At 41.0% G+C, this 26,124-nt stretch overlaps 1 protein-coding gene across 19 annotated transcripts in view; it reads left to right on the top strand.

Annotated features, from left to right (window-relative positions):
• DENND1A (DENN domain containing 1A) overlaps positions 1–26,124 on the top strand; it is a 509,667-nt gene that overhangs the window by 231,485 nt on the left and 252,058 nt on the right. For 15 of the 19 annotated variants that reach the window (XM_077850604.1, XM_077850612.1, XM_077850613.1 and 12 more), the window contains 4 exons: positions 10,578–10,700; positions 12,009–12,078; positions 16,985–17,065; positions 21,703–21,756. In XM_077850604.1, the coding sequence (XP_077706730.1) occupies positions 10,578–10,700; positions 12,009–12,078; positions 16,985–17,065; positions 21,703–21,756 (328 nt within the window). The remainder of the gene's footprint in view (positions 1–10,577; positions 10,701–12,008; positions 12,079–16,984; positions 17,066–21,702; positions 21,757–26,124) is intronic. The other 4 variants (XM_077850611.1, XM_077850601.1, XM_077850616.1 and 1 more) reach the window with 1 other exon arrangement.

Genomic DNA, 26,124 nt, shown 5'->3' with positions numbered 1-26,124 from the left:
AACTTTCTGTGTTTTTTTCCTAACGCAAATTAATATTTCTACTTGTTCGGTACATGCAATACATTTTCCTGCATAGATGTATTAGGTATGACAATGGTATGCTAATTATGGACATAAATCAGATTTTTGAGCTTAACTGGCTACCATAATAAATTTACAATTTGAGATCAGCAGCTATGAGCAAAGCAGAATGCTCAGATTGAGTGAGGCTGGCTTTGAGCTCCCAAAGGGGGTTGTTTGTTCTCCTATTTAGGTTCCTCTGACTTTTGATGTTACTAGCACCGAGTGTGATCTTATCTGGGAAAAAATGTTTACTCTGTTCCAGACACAGTGGTAGGTGCACTCACATGTGTCACCCTCACAACAGTTGTGTGAGAGAGTAAGTCGTGGATCCACATTTCATACATGAAGGAGGCAAAAAATGGCTGGGGCCACAGCCAGGGATGGAACTGATACTCAAACTCAGGTGGGTCTTCTGACTGCCCTTTGTGTTAAGTTTATCAACCAAGTGTCATTTCTGTGGGAAGACTTCCAGAACTTCTCCTCTGTCCCTTTTACACATCTCCTTCATAACACAGACCCTGTGCTGTTGACATCATCTGCCCGTGTGTCTGCTTCCCTCGTTAGACTGTGAACTCCCCAAATGCTGGGACCCTGGTCTCAGACTTCATGTACCTCACACAGTTCCAGGCATACACTGGATGGGTCTGAATAAGTGTGGAGAAGTCTGCAGTTTGATGGATGATTGACTGCAGCATTTGCAGAATGAACGGTCTAGAAACGTGTGATGTTTGGACTGGAAACTCACTTCAATTTTAAGTTCCAGAAAGCTTTTATTGAAGCTTAATGTGGTTAGCTCAGGAGGATGTGGTGTGCTTTTCTCATAAGGCGGAACATATACACCTTGGTGCTAAGGCTGTAGTTTGAAAACTGTGGACCAACACACATGGATGGTTTTCTTGTGCTTTCCGATAGGAATGCTCATTGGCTTAGTATAATGGGGCAGTGTTGTTGAGATCTAGGGTCTTCTCTACTTCCCACCTCCAGTTAGGATTGAAGGGGGAAGGCCTGAGAAGTCTAGGAGTGGAAGACAGGAAAGCTCATGGTAGAGCTTCTCTCTTCAGAAAGATAGGAAACAAGAATATTCTTCTGAAGAGCTGGAGGAATGAGTTAGAGATGGGAGAAGAAGGAAAAGTTTGGAGCAGACTCTTTCTGGAAAACTTGGCCTGATGCACTGACAGAGGATTCTGTCACCCGTGCTTGAAAAATTAAGTTGCCAAATTAAAATAATCAGCTTGGTTTTGTGACATTTTTGCATAGTACTTGAAGGAGGCACCCAGAAAGTAGAAAGTGATGTTTACTTGTATTGGAGGGATAGGCAAGGGGCAAGACTTAACTTTGTGGGTCCTTCCTACTCTACTTTGACTCTTTATTCTAATTATTTGTCACAGGCTCCAGCAGCCCATTAGCAGGTGTCATTTTTGGTTTTGGATCATTTTCATAAGAGTTAGTTGACTGTTACTCTAACGGTGATGGACTTAATAGAAACTTAGTTAAAAACTACAGGCAGAGGCAGTAAAAACTACTGTCAAGGGAACTTACCGAATGTCTAACAGGTGCCAGGCACACATTAGAGATTAAACAGTCAACACAGCCGTGATCCCTGCTCTCACAGAGTTGACACTAATGGAGAAGACAAAGAAAAGAAGCCTGCATTATAAACTATGGTGAATCTGCAGATAGGGTTAGCCCAGAAGGGCCTCACATTCTGGGAATAAAATGTGTCTATTTAAGTGGGGATCAAAATTTTATAGTAAGAATGAGGGGAAACTTTATTAGGATTTTACCGAGAAAAGGGAAACTCAAACTTTGGAAATAAATGGATTTCAACAAAATCTAGCTTTTATTCCAATAATGTATTCTTTCTTGGAGAGAAAGAATACATTTATTAATGAGACAATGATGGTTTTGTCTAATGAGACAATAATGGTTTTTTTTTTTTAAGGGGAGAGGTTATGATTTTTCTGACCGCAGAACACTATATGTTTGACTTTTTCAGCATAATCATAAAAAGAGTAATTTTTCTAAAGGTATTAGAGGACTTCCTCAATTTCCCTCAGGCCTCTCTTAATCCTTTGATATTGAGTTCATTTTCTTTTGATGTGACTCTTGTGCCACCCTTCTTGATTTTCTTGATTTTTCTCTGTCCCATGTTACCTGGTCTGATGTTGCCAGGTCTTCATTTGTTGGCCACTTTGCCGCAAATCTGAGCAGGTGTCCATCATCTCATACGGGGGCTTTATGAAATCCTGCATCCTTTGCAATGGTTGTAGTTTTATTTACATTTTGTTGTAGATGTTTGATGAAGAAGATATTGACAGAGGAGCAGGGAAAGATGGTAGGTTACACCAGAAGGGCTGAGTGGGGGACTTACTGGTTTAAGTGGCCACATCATTCATGAACGTTTTCCTCTTATAATGCCTCATGCTTTCCTATTCATTCTGGTGACTGCAGGGAGGAATTCCTGAACAGGGTCCTGAAGGCACCTCTGACCTAGACAGAATCCAAAAGAGCTTTCAAAGCTGAGATTGGCAAGAATGTTAGACAGAGAGGGACAGGAAGAGTATTCCGGGCCCTGGATTGGGTGTATCTCCATACTTCAATTACAAAGTGGGGTGTATATCATATAGAAAGGAAACTGTGGGGATCCCTGGGTGGCGCAGCGGTTTGGTGCCTGCCTTTGGCACAGGGCATGATCCTGGAGACCCGGGATCAAATCCCACGTCGGGCTCCCGGTGCATGGAGCCTGCTTCTCCCTCTGTCTGTGTCTCTGCTTCTCTCTCTCTCTCTCTCTGTGACTATCATAAATAAATTTAAAAAAAAATTAAAAAAAAAAAAAGAAAGGAAACTGTGTCTTTGAGAGATTGCTTTCCTGAGGTATCACAGCTAGAAATGATCAGAACTGAGATTCACCCAGGCTTATTTGATGCAAGTCTGTGTTGTCTCCAGCATATGCCATGCTGCTCTGCTTTTTTTTAAATTGGAGGGTAAGTTGTTTTTTGAAAACTTTAAATACTGAATGCCAAATAGCTTTAACCAAAGGATGTATTCTCATCTGATGAATCTTGGCAAAAGGGATACCTCTCTTGGAGTACCCAAGATGGAGTTTTAAGAGCTCCTCAGGCTGTGGAAATCACTGTGAAAAATTGAAAGACCTTTTTCTGTGTCACTCTTCTTTGCTTTAAACTCATTCTAGACATAAGTTAAAAGCAGCTCTATGCTATCCAGGGAGGTACTACTTCATTATATTTCTAACATAACGGTGTTTGAGTGTTTAAATGTTAAAATTTTATTATAAAGTACTTCTCTTTTGATTATTTATATTAGAACTAGATCTTACATTGATCTTTTTAAAACTTACATATATAAATAGATTATCTAAGATTTTCTTTTTAGGGTAACAAAGTGGACATCTGGTAAGGTTGAGATCTACTGGACTATGCTGAAGAGAGAAATAATCACTTTCTACCTAGTTCTAAATCCTGGTCCTCAGAATGTTACTTCTCTTTAACCAGCCCTTTGGTCTCCCAGTGATTACAGAATATAGGGGAAGCCCATCAGTGTAGCATATAAAAGGCCCCTGGAGTCTGGCTCTTTTGACCTACCTTGCCTTCTGTCCTGCAGCCTGCATACTTTTCTTTCTGGCTATTCCATCTGCACACAGTTCTCAGATCAGGCCTGGTGGGTCAAGCCTGCAAGTCGTTGCTCAGTGAATTTTTTTTCTGTCTCTAATGCAACTTTATCCCCACCCCTTCCAGCCTTCTTCCCATATACTGAGAATAACCTCTTTTGAAAATTTAACTGATGTTCAACCTTCTCTGTGCTTGGAGTATTGACTCCTACTGTTAGAACCAGCTATTCTATTGTATGCCCCTTCCTATAGCCATGGTTTAAAATTTAAAATTTTATTTTCCCAGCTCATATTATTATTCTGTATACTCTAATTGGTCTACTTATGGTATTTTTGGTGAAATGAAAGACCCTTCAGATTATCTCCTCTCCATTTTTTTTTTCAGTTTTGAAACAATAATAAACATATAGAAGAGGTGCCTGGGTGACTCAGTGGTTTAATTGTCTACCTTTGGCTCAGGTCACAGTCCCAGGGTCCTGCGTTCCAGCCCCGTGTTGGGCTCCCTGCTTAGTGGGGAGTCTGCTTCTCCTTCTTCTTCTCCCTCTGCCTCTCCCCCTGGTTGTACTCTCTCTCTCAAATAAATAAGATCTTAATATACATAAATGTAGAAAAGTTGAGGGGCATCTGGGTGACTTAGTTGGTTAAGCGTCTGTCTTTGGCTCAGGTCATGATCTCGGGGTCCTGGGATTGAGCCCCACATCGGGCTGTTTTTCCCTTTTCCTCTGCCTGCCTCTCCCCCTGCTTATGTGCTCTCTTGCTCTCTGTGTCAGATAAATAAAATCTTAAAAAAAAAAAATTGTGAATACAATGCAAATGCCCCATTTGGGAGATGTTGCCAGAATAATACCCCCAAATACTTTAGTATGTATTTTTTTTTAAAGGAGACATTCTTGGGGCACCTGCCTGACTTAGTCTGTAGAGCCTGTGATTCTCAATCTTAGGGTCATGAGTGAAGCCCCCATGTTGGGCATGGAGACCACTTAAAAACAAAACCAGAATATTCTTTAACATAAGTACATTACAATCATCAAAATTTGAAAGTTAGTATTAGTTTTGACTCAATACTACCATGTAATACTTGGGCCCCTTGTGTATGTAGAGGCACATGTTACATTTATTTTTTTTTAATTTATTTTTTATTGGTGTTCAATTTACTAACATACAGAATAACCCCCAGTGCCCGTCACCCAATCACTCCCACCCCCCGCCCTCCTCCCCTTCTACCACCCCTAGTTCGTTTCCCAGAGTTAGCAGTCTTTACGTTCTGTCTCCCTTTCTGATATTTCCCACACATTTCTTCTCCCTTCCCTTATTTTCCCTTTCACTATTATTTATATTCCCCAAATGAATGAGAACATATAATGTTTGTCCTTCTCCGACTGACTTACTTCACTCAGCATAATACCCTCCAGGTCCGTCCACATTGAAGCAAATGGTGGGTATTTGTCATTTCTAATTGCTGAGTAATATTCCATTGTATACATAAACCACATCTTCTTTATCCATTCATCTTTCGATGTGCACCGAGGCTCCTTCCACAGTTTGGCTATCGTGGCCATTGCTGCTAGAAACATCGGGGTGCAGGTGTCCCGGCGTTTCATTGCATTTGTATCTTTGGGGTAAATCCCCAGCAGTGCAATTGCTGGGTCATAGGGCAGGTCTATTTTTAACTCTTTGAGGAACCTCCACACAGTTTTCCAGAGTGGCTGCACCAGTTCACATTCCCACCAACAGTGTAAGAGGGTTCCCTTTTCTCCGCATCCTCTCCAACATTTGTGGTTTCCTGCCTTGTTAATTTTCCCCATTCTCACTGGTGTGAGGTGGTATCTCATCGTGGTTTTGATTTGTATTTCCCTGATGGCAAGTGATGCAGAGCATTTTCTCATATGCATGTTGGCCATGTCTGTGTCTTCCTCTGTGAGATTTCTGTTCATGTCTTTTGCTCATTCATGATTGGATTGTTTGTTTCTTGGGTGTTGAGTTTAATAAGTTCTTTATAGATCTTGGAAACTAGCCCTTTATCTGATAGGTCATTTGCAAATATCTTCTCCCATTCTGTAGGTTGTCTTTGAGTTTTGTTGACTGTATCCTTTGCTGTGCAGAAGCTTCTTATCTTGATGAAGTCCCAATAGTTCATTTTTGCTTTTGTTTCTTTTGCCTTCGTGGATGTATCTTGCAAGAAGTTACTGTGGCTGAGTTCAAAAAGGGTGTTGCCTGTGTTCTCCTCTAGGATTTTGATGGACTCTTGTCTCACATTTAGATCTTTCATCCATTTTGAGTTTATCTTTGTGTATGGTGAGAGAGAGTGGTCTAGTTTCATTCTTCTGCATGTGGATGTCCAATTTTCCCAGCACCATTTATTGAAGAGACTGTCTTTTTTCCAGTGGATAGTCTTTCCTCCTTTATCGAATATTAGTTGCCCATAAAGTTCAGGGTCCACTTCTGGATTCTCTATTCTGTTCCACTGATCTATGTGTCTGTTTTTGGAGGCACATGTTACATTTAGTTGTTCAGTCTCTCTCTTTTTTTTTTTTTGTTTTTTTGTCATACTCTGGAATAGCTCAACATGTCCTACAGTTCTTTTTTTTTTTTTTCAGATTTTATTTATTTGAGAGAATGTGCATGCAAGAGCATGGGGGGGATCCCTGGGTGGTGTAGCAGTTTAGCGCCTGCCTTTGGCCCAGGGCGTGATCCTGGAGACCCAGGATCGAATCCCACGTCGGGCTCCGGGTGCATGGAGCCTGCTTCTCCCTCTGCCTATGTCTCTGCCTCTCTCTCTCTCTCTCTCTCTCTCTGTGTGACTATCAATAAATTACAAAAAAAAAAAAAGAGCATGGGGAGGGGTGGGGGTGGGCAGAGGGAGAAGCAGACTCCCCGCTGAGCAGGGAGCACAATGTGGGGCTCCAGCCCAGAACCCTGGAATCCTGACCCAACCTGAAGGTAGATGGTTAACCAAAAGAACCACCCAGGCACCCTCCTACACTTCTACGAACTTGACATTGGCTATTAACTTGTAGAAGATCCCTCAATTTGAATTTATCTGATGTTTCCTCAGGGTTGGGTTCTACTTCCAAGGCTAGAATATGATGAAAGTATTCTATATCATTTCATTGCATTATATCAGTTGGCACACTGTTTCAGTTTGTCACATTACTTGATTAAGGTCTTATCTCCCAGGCTTCTCCCTTCTTTTTCCCTTTATAATGTGCATTCAGAATATCATCATCTTATCCTTGTCAAATTTCTGATTCATTTATTTATATTAGCAGACTCATGATTTCCTGTTTTATTTATTTAATTAATTAATTTATTTAAAGATTTAAAGATTTAAAGATTTTATTTGTTCATTCATGAGAGACACAGAGAGAGAGAAAGGCAGAGACACAGGCAGAGGGAGAAACAGGATCCATGCAGGGAGCCCGATGTGGGACCCGATCCCGGGACTCCAAGATCACGCCCCGAGCCAAAGGCAGACGCTCCACCACTGAGCCACCCAGGTGTCCCATGTAATCTCTATCATAATTTGGTTTGATGCTCAGATCGTCACAGATTTTGTCAGCAAGAGCCCCTCCAAAATGGCTTTTGTGTCCCATTGGCATGTCCTAATTGTGTGTTGAAGCCTGCCTTTTTTCTAGCACAAGAGATTTCCAGTCCCAGCTCTGGAATCACACATTTCTTCAAGGACCTCTGGTTCCTTTTAGTGGAGAATAGTACTTAGAAACCAAGATCTGGGCACTAAGAATGCTCATTATAATTGGGGTGTCTCTGCTCCCCTCAGTGGCTAGAGGTAGAGAATATATGTGTGAATATATGTGTGGAGATAGATCTACACACACACACACACACACATGCGTTTGTATTCATTTCTTTTATCCATCTCCATGATTTCACACAGTTACAGCTAATTCCAATAGAACACCATAGGTTCATTCTTGTTTTTTTCCTGGTCCATATTTGTAACTCTCTTATCTGATAGTAGTAATGGTTTCCATTATATATTTACATGGTTGATCAGTCTTGGTCAGACTCTGGCTACTGTAGCTCCTTTCCTCTGTGGCTGACCTTCTCACTCCACTTGGACTCTGACCTCTTAGGCATCAAATCCTCCTCCTACTGTAGACCTCCTTCTCAACTGCTTGGACTCTGTCCCACTACTCTTCATGGAAGCCCTCTTACCCACTTAGGCTCTGACATCCCACACTGAACTGCCTTCCAGATGTTCTTTTTATTCCTCTTAGGTTCTAACACCAGTCTAGTCAACTTCTTTCTCCTGACAGATGCCAGGCCTTGCCCCTACTTAAACACCCTTTCCCTTACTCTTGAGTTCTGACATTCCAGGCCAGACCTCTTTCTGTGTGGACACTCCTTATCTTGCTGGAGCCCCGTCTTTCCCTTATGAGGAAACTCTCCTCACTCTACTCAGACTCCAACACTCTGGGCCTGGTTGCTCCTACAGGAGGATATCCTCCTCCCTGTGCTTGAACTTTGACATTCTGCTCATACCTGTTCTCATAAATGACCACCTTCCTCAGCTTGGGCAGTGTGTGCCTCCATTGCTCCCATCACGCACACCCCTGCCTTGCTTGGGCTCATCTGATGGCTTTGAACTGAACTATTCGCAAGACATAGGGAGAGCTTTTTAAAATTTGTGATGGTTTTCTATTAAAATACTTATGACACTGGAGTGGGATCCCATCGTACATACAGTTACACAAGATCACTCAGATACGTGTACATACACAGAACAGTGGGAATGATTATCCTGACAGTCCATTCAGCAGAGTGAAATTAGAAATGCAGGTCATCTTTCCTCATCAGACTCAGTTCCTGAGGTCAGCTGGAGGGTAAGCAGCTCACCCAGCTGACAGATGGGAACATAGACAGTTTTCATTCAGTATGACCCCCAAACTCAGGCCAGCTACTTTGTGTCTATAAAACCACGTCTGCTCTATGTTGGGGGCAATGTTAGGGCTTTTACAGGATTTTTTTTTTTTTTTTTTTTTTTTTTACCATGGGCCATTTGACTCTAAGCACTCTCTCTTGAACTTGCCCCTGCACATCTTACAAGGGCCTGTAATGGCATGGCTCGGGTCAGTGAGGCCAGGTGTGTAGGAATACTCGGATGCTGCCTGAGTTCTTCTCAAGTTCAAGACTTTGTATTTGCCTCACACAAAACAAAAGCCTCTCCATTTGCTCCATTTGACTGTTAGGCCAGGAAGTGATGGCAGAGCCTAGGACAAAGTTACCTGGGCCAGGTGAGAGAAGCATGGATGATGGCCAGTGCCTGGGAAGCAGACTTGTCCCATTTCGGTTTTACCCCATCAAGGTTCTGCTGATTGGCCATGATAATTTTATAACTTGATTTAAAGTCTGAGCTAAATAAAGTCCTTCGAAAAGAGTTCCAACTTCCCTCACACGAACTGTTTTGTTGTAGATGTCTTTTTTCCCTACTAAGGCCATGGCCTTCCTAAATGCAGGCACCTTTTGTTGTTTGAGCCCTAGCCTTGGACCGAGCCCAAGGGGTACTCTGCACTACAGACTTGAGTGGTTGCATGAAGGTAGCAAGTGAAGCAGGCCCAGAGATGTTTGGAACTCCTTTAGATGTTCAGGGATGAGCAGCGTAATGGAGTGTTTGTTTCCTGTCTCTGGACTAGGAAGTAGTGTTTACTCCATGATGACAGACACGCACAAAATGGAGTGGAGGGTCTCCATATCCTCACCTGCACCCTTGCAGGCAGGGCGAAGCTGTCGTGCCAGCACTAATGAAGCAGTACAGGAAACGCCACTGGATAAGGTTCAGCTGTGAACCCTGGCCTCCCAACAGGGGAAAAGAGGGATCCTTTGAAGAAGACGACAGCTGGGTTTTGGTTTCAAGACCTTAGCACTGCCATCACTGGATATTCATCTGTCAGTGCACAGGGGACAACATGTGGGGAACAGTTGTGTCTGATCAGGCCACACGGAGGAAGAAATGGCTGATCTCCAGGGTATCTACAAAACCTCCCATGGCTGAGTGTTCTGCTTAGTGTAGCCAAAAAGATTGGATTGGGACTAAGGTTGGAGCTGCATGTGAGAAGCTGGGCACTGTGCTACAGGCCCGGTGGCCCTACCACGTCCCTCACCTTCCCTCAGCCCCCTAGCAGTGGAGGGTGCAGAGGCTTGGGGGCAAGGCCTGTGCCAGCTGGCCAGCCGAACCCAGTGGCAAAGACTGCTTCCACGTATACCACAGTCTTTAATGATCAGAGAATGCAGCCTGCCCCATGTCACTTCATCAAGGATTCCTAGAATGACTCCAGTTTTTCTCTCATTTGCTTAATGCCATGATTTCCTTGCAAGAAAATATTTTCTCTTTGCTTCCCCCACGCATCTCTCCCCTGCCCCCTTCCTGACTTGGAGTTGTTGGATTTAACTAGCGGTATTTTCTTTTTCAGGGGGGAAAAATGTGTAACCCTTGGTTGAATTTGTTTACTAAGAGTCCTCTAATCTGGGCAAGAGTTTTCGTCTGAGGGGATTTATTGTTCCCACCATAATGGCTTTTAACTCAACCAAGGTTTATTTAACAGAATAGGAAGGGAGAAACTTATCTCCTCCCTAATCCCTCTTGAATGTTTACATTGCTCTGCCAAAGTAAATGCTGTGGCAAGTGGCAGCAGTCATTTGCTGTGTAATAGTCAATATGCAGCTGCCAGAGCTGATTGAAACATATTAACATAAGCGATAATACTGTCATAGAAGTGAAAAGTTAAGTTGCTTATCAGTATATTTTGATAAGCTACTTAAATTTTACAGTAGCATGTGCTGGCCTCAGACAGACATTAATGATGGAGAACTGTGCCGTTTATCTGTCCTCTGGATTGCCTCTCACTTCATCTGTTACCCTCGGCAGTGCAGCTGTAATCTGGACGAGGTGCTGTTTCCCTCTGCCTGGTGGGATCAGTGCTCCCCTGAGCATCAGGAATGGACCCCAGGAGCCCAGCAGGGTGGGCGGGAGCAGGACAGCAGGAGCTTGGTACGATATCATCCTCCTCGCTTGACTATCTGTCCCTTTGGGAAAGTTTCTTATGGAGAATAAAGCCTTTTAAATTAAGTGCCAGAACTTCTTGTGGGGGTGGGGAGCGGAGAGATAGTTCAACACCAGTTCTCGAACATTAACCTGCCTTGACTCTTAGTGTTTGTTTAGTTGTGTTTGTTCAGTCAACACCGAGCACCGATGGTGTGCTGGGCTCCATGCTTGGCCCCAGGAAGACGAAGTGAAGAAAGATGAGATCCTTCCTTCTCTGTTTGTGCACAGTCCGTTAGCAGAACAGACACACCATTGAGTGCCACATGGTGTGTGGAATGTTCAAATGGGGGTATGCACGTGACCAGGACAGCACAGAGAAAAGAGAATTAGGGCATGAGGGGCGGGGATGGGGAGCGTGTGGGGAACCGTTATTGGGAGGATGCATGGAAATCAGCTAGTCTAGACCATGAAGGTCAGAGGGAGTAAAGGGCCAAGTGTATGCAAGCTCAGGCAGGCTTGAGGATGCCTGGCCATTCTCAGAGGGAGGCTGCAACGAGAGAAGAATGCACTTGGGAAAGCAGAGCACACAGCCAGTCAGGGACCTAACAGCAAAACCTCCAGTGCCATCCTAAGAAGTCCGGTAGTGATGGGGCACCACTGCAGGAACCAGATCTGTGTGCCACCTAGATGTGCGTTTTAGGAAGATTATTCCTGAAGCCTCACATTGGGGAGAGTTAGGTCAGGACCAGACTGTCCTTGGAGAGAAGGGGCACCATGGTGAGGACCCAGTAGAGGGAAGTGGGGACAGAGAGGTAGAGCTCCTCCTGCAGTAAGTCTCGAAGGGGTGCAGGAAAGGTAGGATGTTTGATGCTACAGTATGACTGGTTTCAGGCTCATGGGGCCTTTGTCCCCTTGCAGACAGCAGCAAGGGAGGTGCTATATGTAGGAGTGTGTGGCTGTGTGTGTGCAGTCATGTGGAACTTTCCTGGAAAGGGTGGGTATGGTGGGAGAGGCCTGGGGAGCTATTCAGAGATGGTTCCTGATTGCAGAGTCTGCTTTGAATTTCTTCTCTGTGAACCTGTTCTAGCTCTGAGCCATGGGAATAATTTATAATGGGCATTCAGCACTCCACCTTACACAGGCAATTTTTTTAAATCCCAGAAATAATTAGCATTCTGTGTTTCCAGCAGCCTATAACAGGAAGACTCTTCAGGATGTCGAGGAAAAACTGAAATGTACAGTCTTGAATCAGCTCCTGGTTAAAGTTTTTGACCTGCATACTAATATTTCATGTTTCTCCTCTTCTTTCCCCAGTTATCTTCCCTGGTTCGAAGTATTTTATAAGCTGCTTAACATCTTGGCGGATTACACGGCAAAAGGCCAGGTATTCACCTTCTATTTTATTCTTTTTAGCAAGTAACTTCAACTTTTTTGATTATTAAAGTAATTCGTACCTTATATTCAATCAAAATGTTTACCAAGGGATCCCTGGGTGGCGCAGTGGTTTAGTGCCTGCCTTTGGCCCAGAGTGCGATCCTGGAGACCCGGGATCGAATCCCACGTCGGGCTCCCGGTGCATGGAGCCTGCTTCTCCCTCTGCCTGTGTCTCTGCCTCTCTTTCTCTCTCTCTCTCTCTCTCTCTCTCTCTCTGTGACTATCATAAATAAATAAAAATTTAAAAAAATGTTTACCAAAAAAAGTAATGCACGCCCATTATAGAAAACTTGGGAAATAGGAAGGAAGGGAAAAATCTCTCCTTATATGTTCCTCTTTCCCCTTTCCTTAAAAGAACAATTGCTAGTATTTAGGGATGTTTTCTTCCTTTACTTTATAAGTAAAGAAATAATAATTAGACCCTTAGCATTCAGAGTTAATATTCTGATATTTGATATTCCCTATAAGTTCATGACATGTATTAAATTATAATTTTGCTAAGGCACAAATTTGAATTGCTTGTGTCATGCTGCAAAGCTTGATTTGTTGAGTAAAACATTTAAGTGGCAAGTGATCTACCCACCTCTCCCAAGTTCCTCTCTCAGTAAGGCTTTATTCTGCTCTTTTGGTAATTTCTTTAAGGGTCTGAAAAGTTACTTTAAAAGTTAACTCTATATTACTGTTCTTTTGGAAGAAATGATATGCTGAAGTGTCTTCTGTGGATGTCAGGGTCAAGTGGAGATTTAGACTTCCATGGCTCACATTTTTCAGGTGCTATAGTAACAGAAGCATTTCCCTGAGCTAGTAAAAAACACTGAATATTGTTCATGGGTGCATAACATTTTACTAAGGACCTTAGAAACATTAGAGAGAGAGAGAGAGTGCATATGCACACATGAAGTTGGGGAAGGACAAAGGGGAAAGGAGAGAGAAAGAGAGGAAGAGAAGACTCCCTGCCGCCCATGGAGCCCGATGCAGGGCTTGATTTCACAACCCTGAGACCATGACCTGAGCTGAAATCAAAAGGCAGGTGATTAACCGACTGTGCCACCCAGGCGCCCCTGTTGGGAGTTTTTATTATTTGGGATTTTTTTTTCCACTGTAAGTATAGCTGTTAGAATCTTTGAGCATAAAGCATTTTCTTCATTTTGGATTATTTCCTTAAGAGGAGAATCTCAGATGGGCCATTTTAAGGCCATAATTCAGTAATTTTGGGGTAGGGGAGAGGGAAAGCTGTCTTTCATTTTTATATCCTTAAGATTCATGTCCTGGTGGCTCTGAGAAGGTCCTGTAGTGGAGAAATGTGTGTTATTCAGTGCTTCCCATCTCATTTGGCCCCTAAAAGTCCTTTTTATTCCATTACATATGTTAATATTCTGAGATACTAGTATTTCCTAGGACATACTTGAGGAAATGCTGTTTTGGAGAAGAAAAGTGGAAATTGTATGTATAATGAAGAAATCTTTCCTTCAAGTTAGATTTACTCACCAGCAGTATATTCTAGAGGCCATAGTTAACAGAAGGAAATAGAAATGGCTCCCTAGGTCACTGCACTCACTCTGAAAAGATGCTTAGGTATCAGGGAATTCTGTTACGAAGGAAAGTGATTTATTCTTTGATGAATGAATTCAAAGGCTATCTTGGGTCTGTTCATTGATTTCTGTTTACAATTCACTTTAGTCAAACATTCAGGTTTTCACTCAAATTTGAAAGATCTCTTTAGTAAATAGAATCGCATCACATGTGGGCTCTTAATAGTCTTAGAATTTGGGATTGACTCATGTATTTTTTTCTTCCATATTTATGCTCCAGTCATTAAAACACAGTAGACTTTTAAAAACATGCCTTGTGATACAGAAAAGGTTGGGTATGTACGGCCTATGCATAGGGGAGATATAATGATTACCTGTAAAATTGGTATACCATTCCTCTGGGCCATTGCCCCAGGAAGGACCCAGTCTCTTGGACAGTTGAAGATTTGCAGTCAGTGATGTGTTTTAGTGGAGTCTGTTTCCCCTGTACCTAGTCCTTTTACTATTAAATTTTTTTCTAGTTAAAGGAATTATGACACAGATGATATGGAATCTGTCTACAACTGGCTTATTTCTTGGCAAGGTGTGGATCATCAGATTAGACCAGGAGGAAAGAACTTTTATTTAAAACAAAAACAAAAACAAAAAACAGAATCCCTTCCCCAAGTCCAAAAGTCTTTGGGCATGGTAGGCTTCGGGGTGGGGGTGGGGGGTGGGGGTGAGTAATGACCAAGACAGCTCAGAGTGGAGTGTTGGAGCCTAAGATGCATGATGAGGGTGCCTGTCTGGATCATTGATCCACTATGGTTGTCAGCCTCTGGATGGGGCATTGAGGGCCACCCTTGGAAGAATTATTGAGTTGAAGAGGACATCCGAGCTAGAGAGCAGGCTGGCTGAGGGTGTTGGAGCCTAAGAGATGAAATGGTTGTTTATGTGTGACAGCAGTAGCTATGGTTTGGCACCAGATATCAGAACTCTAGGAGGATCTAGAAGGATCCACAAAGGAAAGGGGGCAGCAGTGGCCTAGCACTGGGGCTTTGCGGCCTAGGGTGGGGAGGGCATTCTTGTTGGCGAGGAGTGGACAGTAGTGGCCTAGCACTGGATGTCTGTATTCAAGCAGGGCAAGGAGAGCTTGGTGAATAAGGTCAGCCGTGAAAGATTGGTTACATATAAATTAGTAAGTAGATTAAGAAAATAGGATTGATTCTTCATTTCTATAGAACTTCGTTACAAATATGAAAAGGAAAGAAACTAGAAGGATTCCTGCGTTTGATTAGAATTAGAGCCATTAGTATGAACTGATGCCTTTCAATGTATGTGTAGAAATCAATAAAGATGTGTATATTGTGAGTCTTCGTGTGTGTAGTATGTTCGCTGGCTCTAACCACTAAGAGAGTCTGGGGTTAGCAATACCCAGGTAGCAGTGAGCACACGTGGTATGCAAATTGTCGTTTCTAAATAACATTTTCCACTAAAAGGAGACAGGACACTCTGAAGAAATGTCTTAATTCTAGGACCAGGGCAGGGGAAGTATAAAATGTGAACCTGGAATATCTTTTTGTGTCAAGAAGGACTCAAAGGAAGTGCTCAACACGTGATAGGAACATGTCAGAAAGTCACAGAAGTGAGCTTGAAATGGATAAGGAGGTTCCCATTGGTCCAGGTCTGGGACAATTTGAGCATTAAAATAAATAATGGTAACGAAAGACTGTAGCCATTGAATAAGACAGGAAAGCATGTGTGCTTACCAGTGTAAATCAGTAAATAGATAAGTTAAAAAATTCAATGAGAAGGGGATGTGTACATAAAGTATCACTCCACAAAATGCTTGCTAAACACAAAGGAGAGTAAGTACCTTCACAGTAGACTTCAGATGAATTAATCAAATGTTCAAAGTGGACATCATCAGTAATGGAATGAATTGAAGTCTGAATCAACAGAAAACATCAGACAATTGAGAATTACTCTGCAAAATGGCTGGTCTCAACTGTCAAGTGCCTACAAATCTAGGAAAGACTCGGGACCTGTTCTAGACTTAAAGGCACCATGTGATTCTGAGCTGGCTTATGTTGTTATCCAAGGACATTATGGACACATCTGATAAAACTTGAAGGGACCTAAGGATTTGATGGTAATATTCTATCAATGTTAATTTCCTGATTTTGATAATTAGTTGTGGTTGTACCAGAGAATGTCCTTTGTGTTTATGGGTGATGGAACATGGTGTCAGCAGCTTACTTTTAAGTAGTTCAGGAAATAAAAAATTGCTGCCCTGTAATTGTATAAATTTGAGATTGTCTCAGAGCAAAATTAAACTTGTATGCTTGTGCACACACACTCGTCTGTGAAAAACTTGAGTGATTGATCAGAGTTCAGATTGAAACAGGTTTTTAATCCGGGCTCATTCTCTTTTTTCCCCTCCTTTCAACTCCCTACCTAAGACAGCTATGTGAAGCAGTGGAGAAATCCCTGGGCTTGCACCCAGAAAACCTGGATGTAACTCCTGGCTATGCAGCTTACTAACTGGGGGGATTTGAGCCCAGTTGTTTTACCCTTCAGGGCCTCAGTTTTCAATCTGTGAAGTGGGCTAGTTGTGAGGATCAGAGAGATAACAAATGGAAACACGTGTAAGCTCAATACTATTAGCACAGACAGTTCCACAGGGTAGGAGAAAGGGCTTTTGCATAATTCTGTAAGCAGCATTCTTTTGAGCATTTTAAAAGTGAATCTGTTTCCAATCGAATAATTTGTACTGTTCTATATTTCATTCTGTGGCTCAATTTCACTAATTAAAATGCACAGCCACCATACTATATTGCATGCTGTTGTATGTAGTTCATTTTTACTTTCCATAATTGGATGCTGCTGTGTGTATCTAGTGAACACTCAATAAAATTAATTGAGGGTAATGATGATGAAGACAAAATCTATAGTGTCATCGTTATATCTCCCAACCACCCCCCACCCTGTAAGCTAGGATTGTTTGCTTTTAAAAGTTGTTGCTATGGAGTTGAGTGGATACGTTCCCTGAAAGCTTATGGTATACGATCCGTAAAAGGCGGTCATGGTAGGTGTCTCACTCAGTAGAAAATGTCAAACTTGGTGTGGGAGGATCTATTTGGCTCTTCTATTGAGCTGTATGTAAGCAGTGTCTTTTGTCCAACCCCACTTGAGTATCAAGCCTATTTCTGTACTGGGACCAGCATCTCCCCAGCCCCCTCAGTCATGAGGGCCTCTAGCTCACTGTGTGTGCAGACCTCCCTGCAGGCCTCTGACTAGGGGCTCAGCCTTGCTTTTGTTACTTAGGCCTTTTATTTCTTTCAGGAGAATCAGTGGAATGAGCTTCTGGAAACTCTGCACAGACTTCCCATCCCTGACCCAGGAGTGTCTGTTCATCTCAGCGTGGTAAGTGGGGACAGAAAATTAGCAATTGCCGAGAAGCATTTCATTATTGACGGTGAGACGGAGTTAGCCAAACAGGATCATCTTTGTCATCTGTATCTTCCCAGGCCCTACCTCTGCATACTCTGAAAGCTCTGGACTTGAGACAGGCCATGGAGTTCAATTTCTTCCTTTTCTGGGATTCCATAAGGAATGGGTCCCAGATGTCCCCAGGCTTCTCTCTTCCTGGTTGTCATCCTATCACCAGCATCTCCTAGATGGCAGGTGCTGGGCTTGGAATGGCCCCTCTCTGCCTCCTCAGCCCCCCACCCTGGGGATCCCTGCCTCGTGCTCTGTCCCCCAGTACTGCTATGCATGCCTCTTCGCCCATCCTGTAGTCCCTGAATTTTCAACACTGCCTCTCTCCTTTTCACCAAGCTGACCTACATTCATCCTTCAGAACTCACCTTGGAGTTTATTTCCAGAGAAATCCTCCCCTTGACTCCTGTCCCCAAGTCCTAGTCAAGGGTTTTTTTTTTTGTCCCCAAGCAGCTTGTACACTTTGCAGTGCTTAGTCGTATGCCACATCTCTTTTCCTGTCTTGGCCACTGGACTGTACATCTTCTTGAAAAGAACAGGGATGGAGAGAGCCTAGCATAGTTCCTGGCCTCCAGTAATAATCGTTTCTTTAAACTCTTTTAAGTACATGCTACACGATGTGTAGTAAGCCGGGTGGAAAACCCTCTGAACTGGGAAGTTTCTGTCCTAGCTGTAGTTTTGCCAGTGACCTGAGTGGTCTTAATTAAAACATTTAACCTTGTGGACCTTGAGTTCCCCATTGGTCAGATAAGGCATCAAAAAAGGTGTAGGGGATCTTTTTCATATTTCAGTTACTGGAATTCTCTACTTCTCTAGATCAAACCCTCATCTCCACCTTCATCAGAATTCTCAGATGGATCCCCTTAAGCCAGCTCTTGATTACCCAGGAGCTATTTTTCCTATGTTGTGGGATCTGAATGTTTAAAAAGTTGGTTTTGTTTTTGTTTTGTTTTGTTTTTTAAGATTTTAAGATTTTATTAGTTTCCTTTGAGAGAGAGAAAGAGCAAGCAAGTGCAGGGGAGCTGGGGAAGGGCAGAGGATGAAGGAGAAAGAATCTCAAGCAGACTCCATGCTGGGCATAGAGCCCAACGTAGGGCTTGATCTCAGATCATGACCTGAGCTTAGATCAAGACTTGGACATTTAACTGGCTGGGGCACTCAGGATCCCTTGAATGTTTAAAAAAGTTCTCCCGGATGTGAGGGCAATCTGGCTGTAGCATTTGGCACCCCATTCATCTGGCTGATCTGGCTGCCTAAGCAGGCGTCCCCTTCCTCCCTCACCACTCCATGTGCATCCCTCCTGAAGCTGAAGCTGTGTGCTTAGTCAGAGAGGACAACCTTCCCTGATAGAGGAGGACCGTTCTTCAGTCAGGGGTATATGAGTAGCTGCACTCCACTGCTAGAACCTCCAAATAGGCTCTCGAGGTCTAGTTGTAGGAGAATGTAGAGTAGTCAAGCTTCCAAGACTCTAGACACATCCAAATGAGATGTTGCATGTGGCAGTCTGCCTTTCTGTAGATAGATAGGTAGATAGATTTTTTAAATAAAAGAAACTTTTGTCTTTCATCTTCACTAGAACCAGGTACAGTGTTGATATTCAGTGGTTAGTATCTTGGTATTAGCCTTCATAAAGAAAATGAACATATCTTACAGGTTTTTTTTAAAAATGATGAACAAATTGAAAATAGTATTACTACCAGTAACTAATAATAGATCTTCTACTTATTAAGTTATTAATTTCTGCCAAGTATGCATCCCTAATGCTCAAAACAATTCTGCAAAACAGATAGTAGTGTTCTCATGTTATAGATGAGGGTTAGAGAGGAAAAGGTACTTGCTTATCCAAGGCTATGTGGTTAATACGTGAGAAGATTGAGGTTTTCAAACCCAGGGCTGACTTCCAAGCCTATGTTCTTTCCACTAGGCCATGAGTGTTGAAAGAAAGGGAGCAAAGAGGGAACTGGTAGAGGTTTTTGCTCATTTTAATAAAGCATAAGAAGGAAAAGAACCTTGTTCTAACAAGGTTAGATTTTCTCTAGAAAATCGTAGGGAAGACTGCCTGAAAAAGATGAAGAAACGAGCTTTAAACCTGCCCAGGTCATTGCCAGATAGCTAAACAACCTTGCCTTTGTCTCTGTCCTTTTTCCTAAATCAGCTTGATCTCTCTGTTTCAGTCTGTAATGACATCCGACAGGTAGCTGTGGAGTAGCCTGGCTGGGTCACCAGCTGCTGGGGAGGAAGGGCCAGTCCTTCCCCTGAGTGGCTGCCAGGCCTCAAGGACAAGCCATCCCAGGGGCAGGAGGAGAAGCTGTTGGGGGGGAGGAGGTGCAGCTGTTTCGTGCCAGTGATTCCTAGGAATGTTTCTGACCTCCTCTGGTCCCAGCATTTCATGGGTGATGGAGCAAGACAGAATCTCAAAGGACAGCCTGGGGACTACTTGGTTTTGGAATTGCGATGCCTCACTGTTAACAACTCATTGCATCTGTAAAGACGGATATTTGTTTCTTTCCCATTTACAAAGAATTCTTCTCTCACTGTTTCATTTCTGATTTTGAAGGGTGAGTCTCATCTAGTTTATAAAGGCTGAAATGTGGAAAAAAAATGAATGGCAATCCTATACTTTGAGTCTTCAGAAGAGAATACTTCTGTATGTCTGATATAGGTGTTTGAGAAAATAGAAATGTAAACTAGAGGTTGAACAATAATAACTTTCTATTAAAATATTATTTATGGAAAAAATATTATTTATGGAATAAATAAAAAGTGCTAGGCACTTCACATATGTAACATTTATTCTTCATAACAGTTTTGAAGTAGATATCACGATTCCCATTTATAGGTTCAAAAATTGAGGTTCTGAGCTGTTAAGTGAAGTTGCCTGAGATCACACATAGCTATGAAGTGGTGACTCTGTGGTCCTTGTGTTTTCTCCCTCACTGTCACTCCATCATCCTGTGGATGTCCATTACCGAACATTTCCTCGAACTCTTCTCTAGCCATTTCATATAGAAGTTGGTATCTTGTGGCAGCACATTTAACCTGCTATTTTACTTTTGCTATTTTAATCCTCATTGTTAACTAGTTTCCATGCTACATAATCTCTACTGTAATACCTTATGGGTAATGTTTTGGCACAGACACGCAACGTTTGGAATGATGCTTTGCAGAAGGGTTTTTTTTAATGATCTTTTCATGATTTTTTTTTTTTTTTGCTTTTACTTTTTAGTTTATTTCAAGTAGCTTTAGCTGTAATTTGTTCAGAAAAAGGTTGGTTTAGCAGTCTCTTAACAGTAGGAAGAACATAGCTGGAGTTCTGCAGAGCTGGTTTCAGTTCCTGGTTCTGTCACCTGGTAACTGTGTGGTGACCTTAGTGCCCTAAGCCTTAATTTACCCATTTATAATGTGAAGATAATACGTATCTTAAAATCTGTCACAGAAATTAGAGATAATATTGATACAAATACCTGGCATAAAGCCTTCTATGTAATGCGTACTCAGTCGATATCTGTTGAATATTAGGCGAGTAGCTTGTACTATTACTGTTGTTATCGTCATTACTGCCGTTGTCCCCTGGCCTTTGATTTCAGGAATTCTATACAACCCATTCTTCTTGAGACCTATTTATTTTGCAATTATCTAAGAATGGAGAGGAGGGACTTCCTGAAATGTCGCTTGGGGGTCCAGGTTTGAACTTAGGCCATGGCTAAGCTGACCTTTTCTGCTGCAACCTTTCCTGCCCTTTGCACAATCCCATCTTTAATTGGCCAGCACCAGACTCTCCATTCCTGCTTGCCATTGTCCTCCAAGTCTTTAGTAGCACAGAGGAGGTGTCATCAGTTCAGCCTGTTGTCATTTAACTCAGGGACATATGCTCGTCACATATATGGAGAAGCCTCCTTGAAAGTTCTTTGAACAGGTCAGGTTTTCAGCTCCAGTGAGTCTCCCGCTCCCTTCACTGGAGATTACACTGAAGTCAGGAGGCTTCTTTGCAGAACATGCATAGGGACAGAATTCTCCACTCTCAGCCATCTGTAATGGTCTCAGTGCAGCAGTCCTGCAGTTGGAGCTGTCCTTAACATCACTTGGGCCTTTGGGGCACATTTTGCCCGCAGCTTGTATATGGATATAATCTCAGATGCTAAAATGAAATGGCAGGTTTGGTTGGTAAGACCCTTGCTGAGTGAACCTAGTGATACTTGATCCCTCGGGTCCACTTGCCTCATTGAACAATAAATTATGAAGCCTGCAGCTTTCATGTGTTCAGAAATGTGCAAACGTTGTAGGGGAATTTAGCCTTTAACCTCTTTGAGCTATTCATTTATCTCTCCTGAAGAAGTTCATCTCTCATAGAAAAGAATTCCATCTACCAGACTGGTGACTTCCTGTGTCTGGCTGGAACCCAACATTAACCAAAGAAAATATTCTTTTGTCATTTCTTGTGAGTGAAACTCTGTTTCCTCATCGAAGTGAAAAACTACCTTCAGACCATTTACCTGATTGCTGAATAATGTGCTTCTTGCATATTTTTGCAAAAGTAAGTAACATTTCCTTTTCTTTTCCAGCATTCTTATTTTACTGTGCCTGATACCAGAGAACTTCCCAGCATACCTGAGAATGTGAGTACTTGCTAGGGCTGGGGGATGGAGATTAAATTTTTGTTCTTCTTTTATTTTTTACTTACTTTTAAAAGAAAACAAACATATATTTTCCCATTATAAAAATAATGCATTACAAAAGCAAAACTAGAGAATATTTGAAAAGCATAGAAAGTACAAAGAGGAATCATTATGCCTACTTCTCAAAAGTAATAACCTATTAACATATTGATGTCTCATTTTAGCCTTTTTAAAATGAATTTTTATGTAGTTAAAATTACTGATCACATATGCATTTTTTCCATCTCATTCATAGAAGCCTATTTGTTGGCCGTGTAATATTCCATTTGCTATGTAGTTTACTTAGCTCTTGCTTCACTGGTGTGCATGTTCATGGTTTTTAGTTTTTGCTGTTGTAAGTAAAATGTTTCTATATAAAGAACTTTGCTATAAAGATTTTTTTTCCTTTGGTTAGGATTTACTCAAGTAGAATTATATTACATTTCTATATTCAAAAAAAGTATTTGTGGATATAAGTGTGAAGTCTGCCCCACCTCTTAAAGATTTAGGAGTGGTTAACTTGAATCTGAAGGAGCAGAGGCTAATGTTTGCCCTCTGAACAAATTGAATTGCATATCTAGGCGTAAGATATATTTTCAAAATGTTTTACCCAGGTTATAAGTAGTGCTATGTAGAACTAAACATAGATTGACCACTATGTAGGCACTTGATTACTTTTTAAAAATTGTGGCAAAATATATATAACATCAAATTTACCATTTTAACCACCTTTCAATTTACATTTCATTGGTGTGAATATAGTCACATTGTTGTGCATCATCAGCATTCATCTGCAGGACTTTTTCATCTTTCCCAACTGAAGCTTTGTACCTGTTAAAAAACAAATGCCCCATATACCCCCTCCTCCAGCCCCTGGAAACCACTATTCTTTCAGAATTTCTCTTTATGAATTTGATTAGGTACCCAGTATGGGTAGAACCATACAATATTTGTCATTTTGTGTCTTGCTTATTTTATTCATGCCTTTGTGGTTCATCCATGTTACAGCATGTGTCAGAATTTCCTTCCTTTTAAAGACTAAATAATATTCTATGTATATAACATATTCCATTTTGTTTATTCACTGATGGACACGAGTTGTTTCTACATTTTGGCTATTGTGAATAATGTTGCCATGACCATTGGTGTACAAACATTTGTTTAAGGCCCGGCTTTTAATTTTTGGGAGTATATACTTGACTTTTTTTTTTTAAAGTACTAGAGTAAGAAGTGGTATATTTTTAAATAACCATTACAGATTCACAGAAAGGAAATTCTTTTTCATGTTGTCTATAGAGCAGATATAATTATAAATGTCAAATAATCGTGTGTTATTAATGAAGTTAGTCTATAGAGTTGTTGTTAGATAACTATCTTAGTTGGGATTGCCAAATATATCCATAGTGTTTCTTATCTATATGATCAGGCTCTGGTAGAAAATACTTCCTTTTTGTTTGCATTAAGTAGTAAAAACTTTGGAGCATAATTTCCATTTCAGCAACAATAGCTTATGTTACTGAGTACTACTGCTTGTCAGATGATGTATTCATTTTCTCATTTACCTCTCTTAATAAACTTTACCTTTCTCATTTACCTCTCTTAATAAGCTTAGGTGGTAACTATTGTGATTATTATTTTATATGTAGAAACAGGCCTGAGAATTTAAGTAACATATTCAAGGACCTACAGCAAAAAAGTGGTAGAATTAGAATGCAAACATTGGTCTTTCTGATTTTAGAGACTGAGTTCTCATATACTATGCTATACTTTGAGCCCATTATCTTGCCCTTCAATTCCAAAAAATTCCATAGAAATGACAAAAGAACTATAAAATTAGAAAAGAATGTCCATGTAATTCCAGAAGGAGCTTCCATGAGCCAGAAAATTTGAGAAATTTCCACAACATAAAGGAGATAATTACTGATACTTAGCAGTCAATAAGGAGTAGATAATGGAGGAACCCAGAAAGAATTAGAAAACTCCTGTGGAAGAGCAGAAGTAGGGATGTTCCATGGACAAATAGCAAAAGGTTGTATGTTGAAGGATTATTTTCAAATGCCATGGGACGATTATAAAAATTGGCTATGTAGATCACACTGAATATTTTAGAATAGAAAAACTCAAAGTCTTACAGGCCAGTCTCTTCATGGCAACAAGTTAAGACTAGAAATTAATAACAAAGATTTAAAATATATTCATCTACTTGAAATAGTGGTTGGGTCAAAGGGGATAAAACATTGAAATTCTGTATTGTTTAAATATTAATAACAATGAGAACACTAAACAACAAAAACCTAAGGGATGCAGCCAAAACTATACTCAGAGGAAAACTGATAGCTTCTAATGTTTTTATTATAAATAAGAAACTGAGAAAATAATGACCTTGACTTTCAGTTGAAGAAACTGGAAAATGAGGGGTGCCTGGGTGGCTCAGTTGGTTAAGCGTCTATTTCTGCTCAGGTCAGGGTCTCTGGATCGTGGGAATGAGCCCCAAGTCAGGCTCCAAGCTCAGCGCAGTCTACTTGGGATTCTCTCTCTCCCTCCTCCTACCCTCTGCCTGCTTACGTGTACTCTGTCTCTAAATAAATAAAATCTTAAAAAGAAATAATCTGGAAAATTAATAGCAATCAAAAACCCAAACTAGAAGAATTTAATTACAATTTATTTAGAAAATATTGTTAAAGTAGAATTGAAAAATAAGAGTTTTTTAAAACTGAATTTTTGAAAAAGAGAAATAAAATCTTAAAATTATGCAATAAATTTGATGGAGATAAGATTTTCTAGAAAATTATAAATGATTGAAATCAACCTAAGAAATAGGAAATATAAATATAGAACCATAACTTGAAAAGATTAATGAAGCTTTTTTGGCCATCACTACACCTTGCTGCTACAAGTATGTGAGGTTTAGGTGGTTATGTAGGCATGTTAAGGAACAGATTATTATGTAAACTGTTCCAAATTATGGAAGAGTTGTGTATGTGTATGTATTACACTAAAAAGCAAAAGAAAAATCACTCGTAATCCCATGTCTTAGAGAAAGTCACACTCAGAATTTTCCTTTCCTCTTTATGATAGTAGTAATTTCCACTCTATGCTGCCTGATGGCCTGGGGCAGATAGATAGCTGGCTGACCAGAGCACGGGGTCCCTGCTCCTGCTTCATGCATTGCAGGTTCATTTTATCCACTTAAGTTGGGAATTAGGTAATATTTTGTTTGAGACAAAGAGGTCTTTTTGATTTAAAAAAGAAAAAAGCAAAGCAGTTTTAGAAGCTACATTTTAAAAAAAACACAATAGATATTATACCAAATACATACCTTTATATCAGCTTTGTTTTTATGACAGTGTTTTATGGATGTTTGCCTGTGTCATTAAAATTCATTACAAATATCTTTGTTATAAAAAAGCATTAAACAAATAAGAAACACATATAGAAAAAAGTGAATTACTGTCTTTCCTCCCTCACCCCTAAGTCCCATTCTCTCTCCAGAGTTTGCAAGTCCTACCAGACCTTTTAGATCTTTTTCAATGTATTTAGTATTATATGTGTGAGTACCTATGTATGTTGTAGACATTTATTTAAGTGTAAATGTAATACTATTCATATTGTTTGGCAACTCACTTTTTAAAATGTATTCTAAAACCTGTTCGTATTGATTTACTTCATCTCTTTTTAAAGATTTTTTAATTTAATGGTATTTCTATTCTTATGAAAATAATACATAGTTATGGCTGAAAAAAATCATATAGTACCACATAACTGTTGATGAAAATTTCAGATTCTCCTTACTTTCCACTTCCCAGAGGCAACCACTTTCAAGATTTTAGCAATTGCAGTATTTCTCTCCATATTCTAAACTAATATAGCACATATTACTATATCTTAACTTTTCTTTTTCATATATCACCTATTGATTTTTCTGTGGAAGTTGAGAATTTAGATCTCTTACCACCTCTGAGCCTCTCTTCCCATAGAAGATAACTTCTTTTCACTCACATGTTTTCCCTCTGCCATTTTCCCCCTATCTTCAGAGGAAAGAAATTTTTTTTTTAAAGATTTTATTCATTTATTTGACAGAGCACAAGTAGGTGGAGCAGCAGGCAGAAGCAGAGGGAGAGGGAGAAGCAGCCTCCCCACTGAACAGGGAGCCCGACACGGGGCTCGATTCCAGGACCCTGGGATAATGACCTGAGCTGAAGGCAGACACTTAACCAATGACCCACCCAGGTACCTCTGCCTTCAAAATTCTGAAGGCATTTTCAGTCCTATCCACAGTAGAACAGTCATTTTCAATGATACAAGGTCTGACTATGTTGCCTCCAAAAC

The sequence above is a fragment of the Canis aureus genome, chromosome 16, assembly GCF_053574225.1.
Source record: "Canis aureus isolate CA01 chromosome 16, VMU_Caureus_v.1.0, whole genome shotgun sequence".
Taxonomy (NCBI): domain Eukaryota; kingdom Metazoa; phylum Chordata; class Mammalia; order Carnivora; family Canidae; genus Canis; species Canis aureus.
The sequence above is the reverse complement of the archived record's forward strand: the minus strand, read 5'-3'. Positions and strand labels throughout refer to the sequence as shown.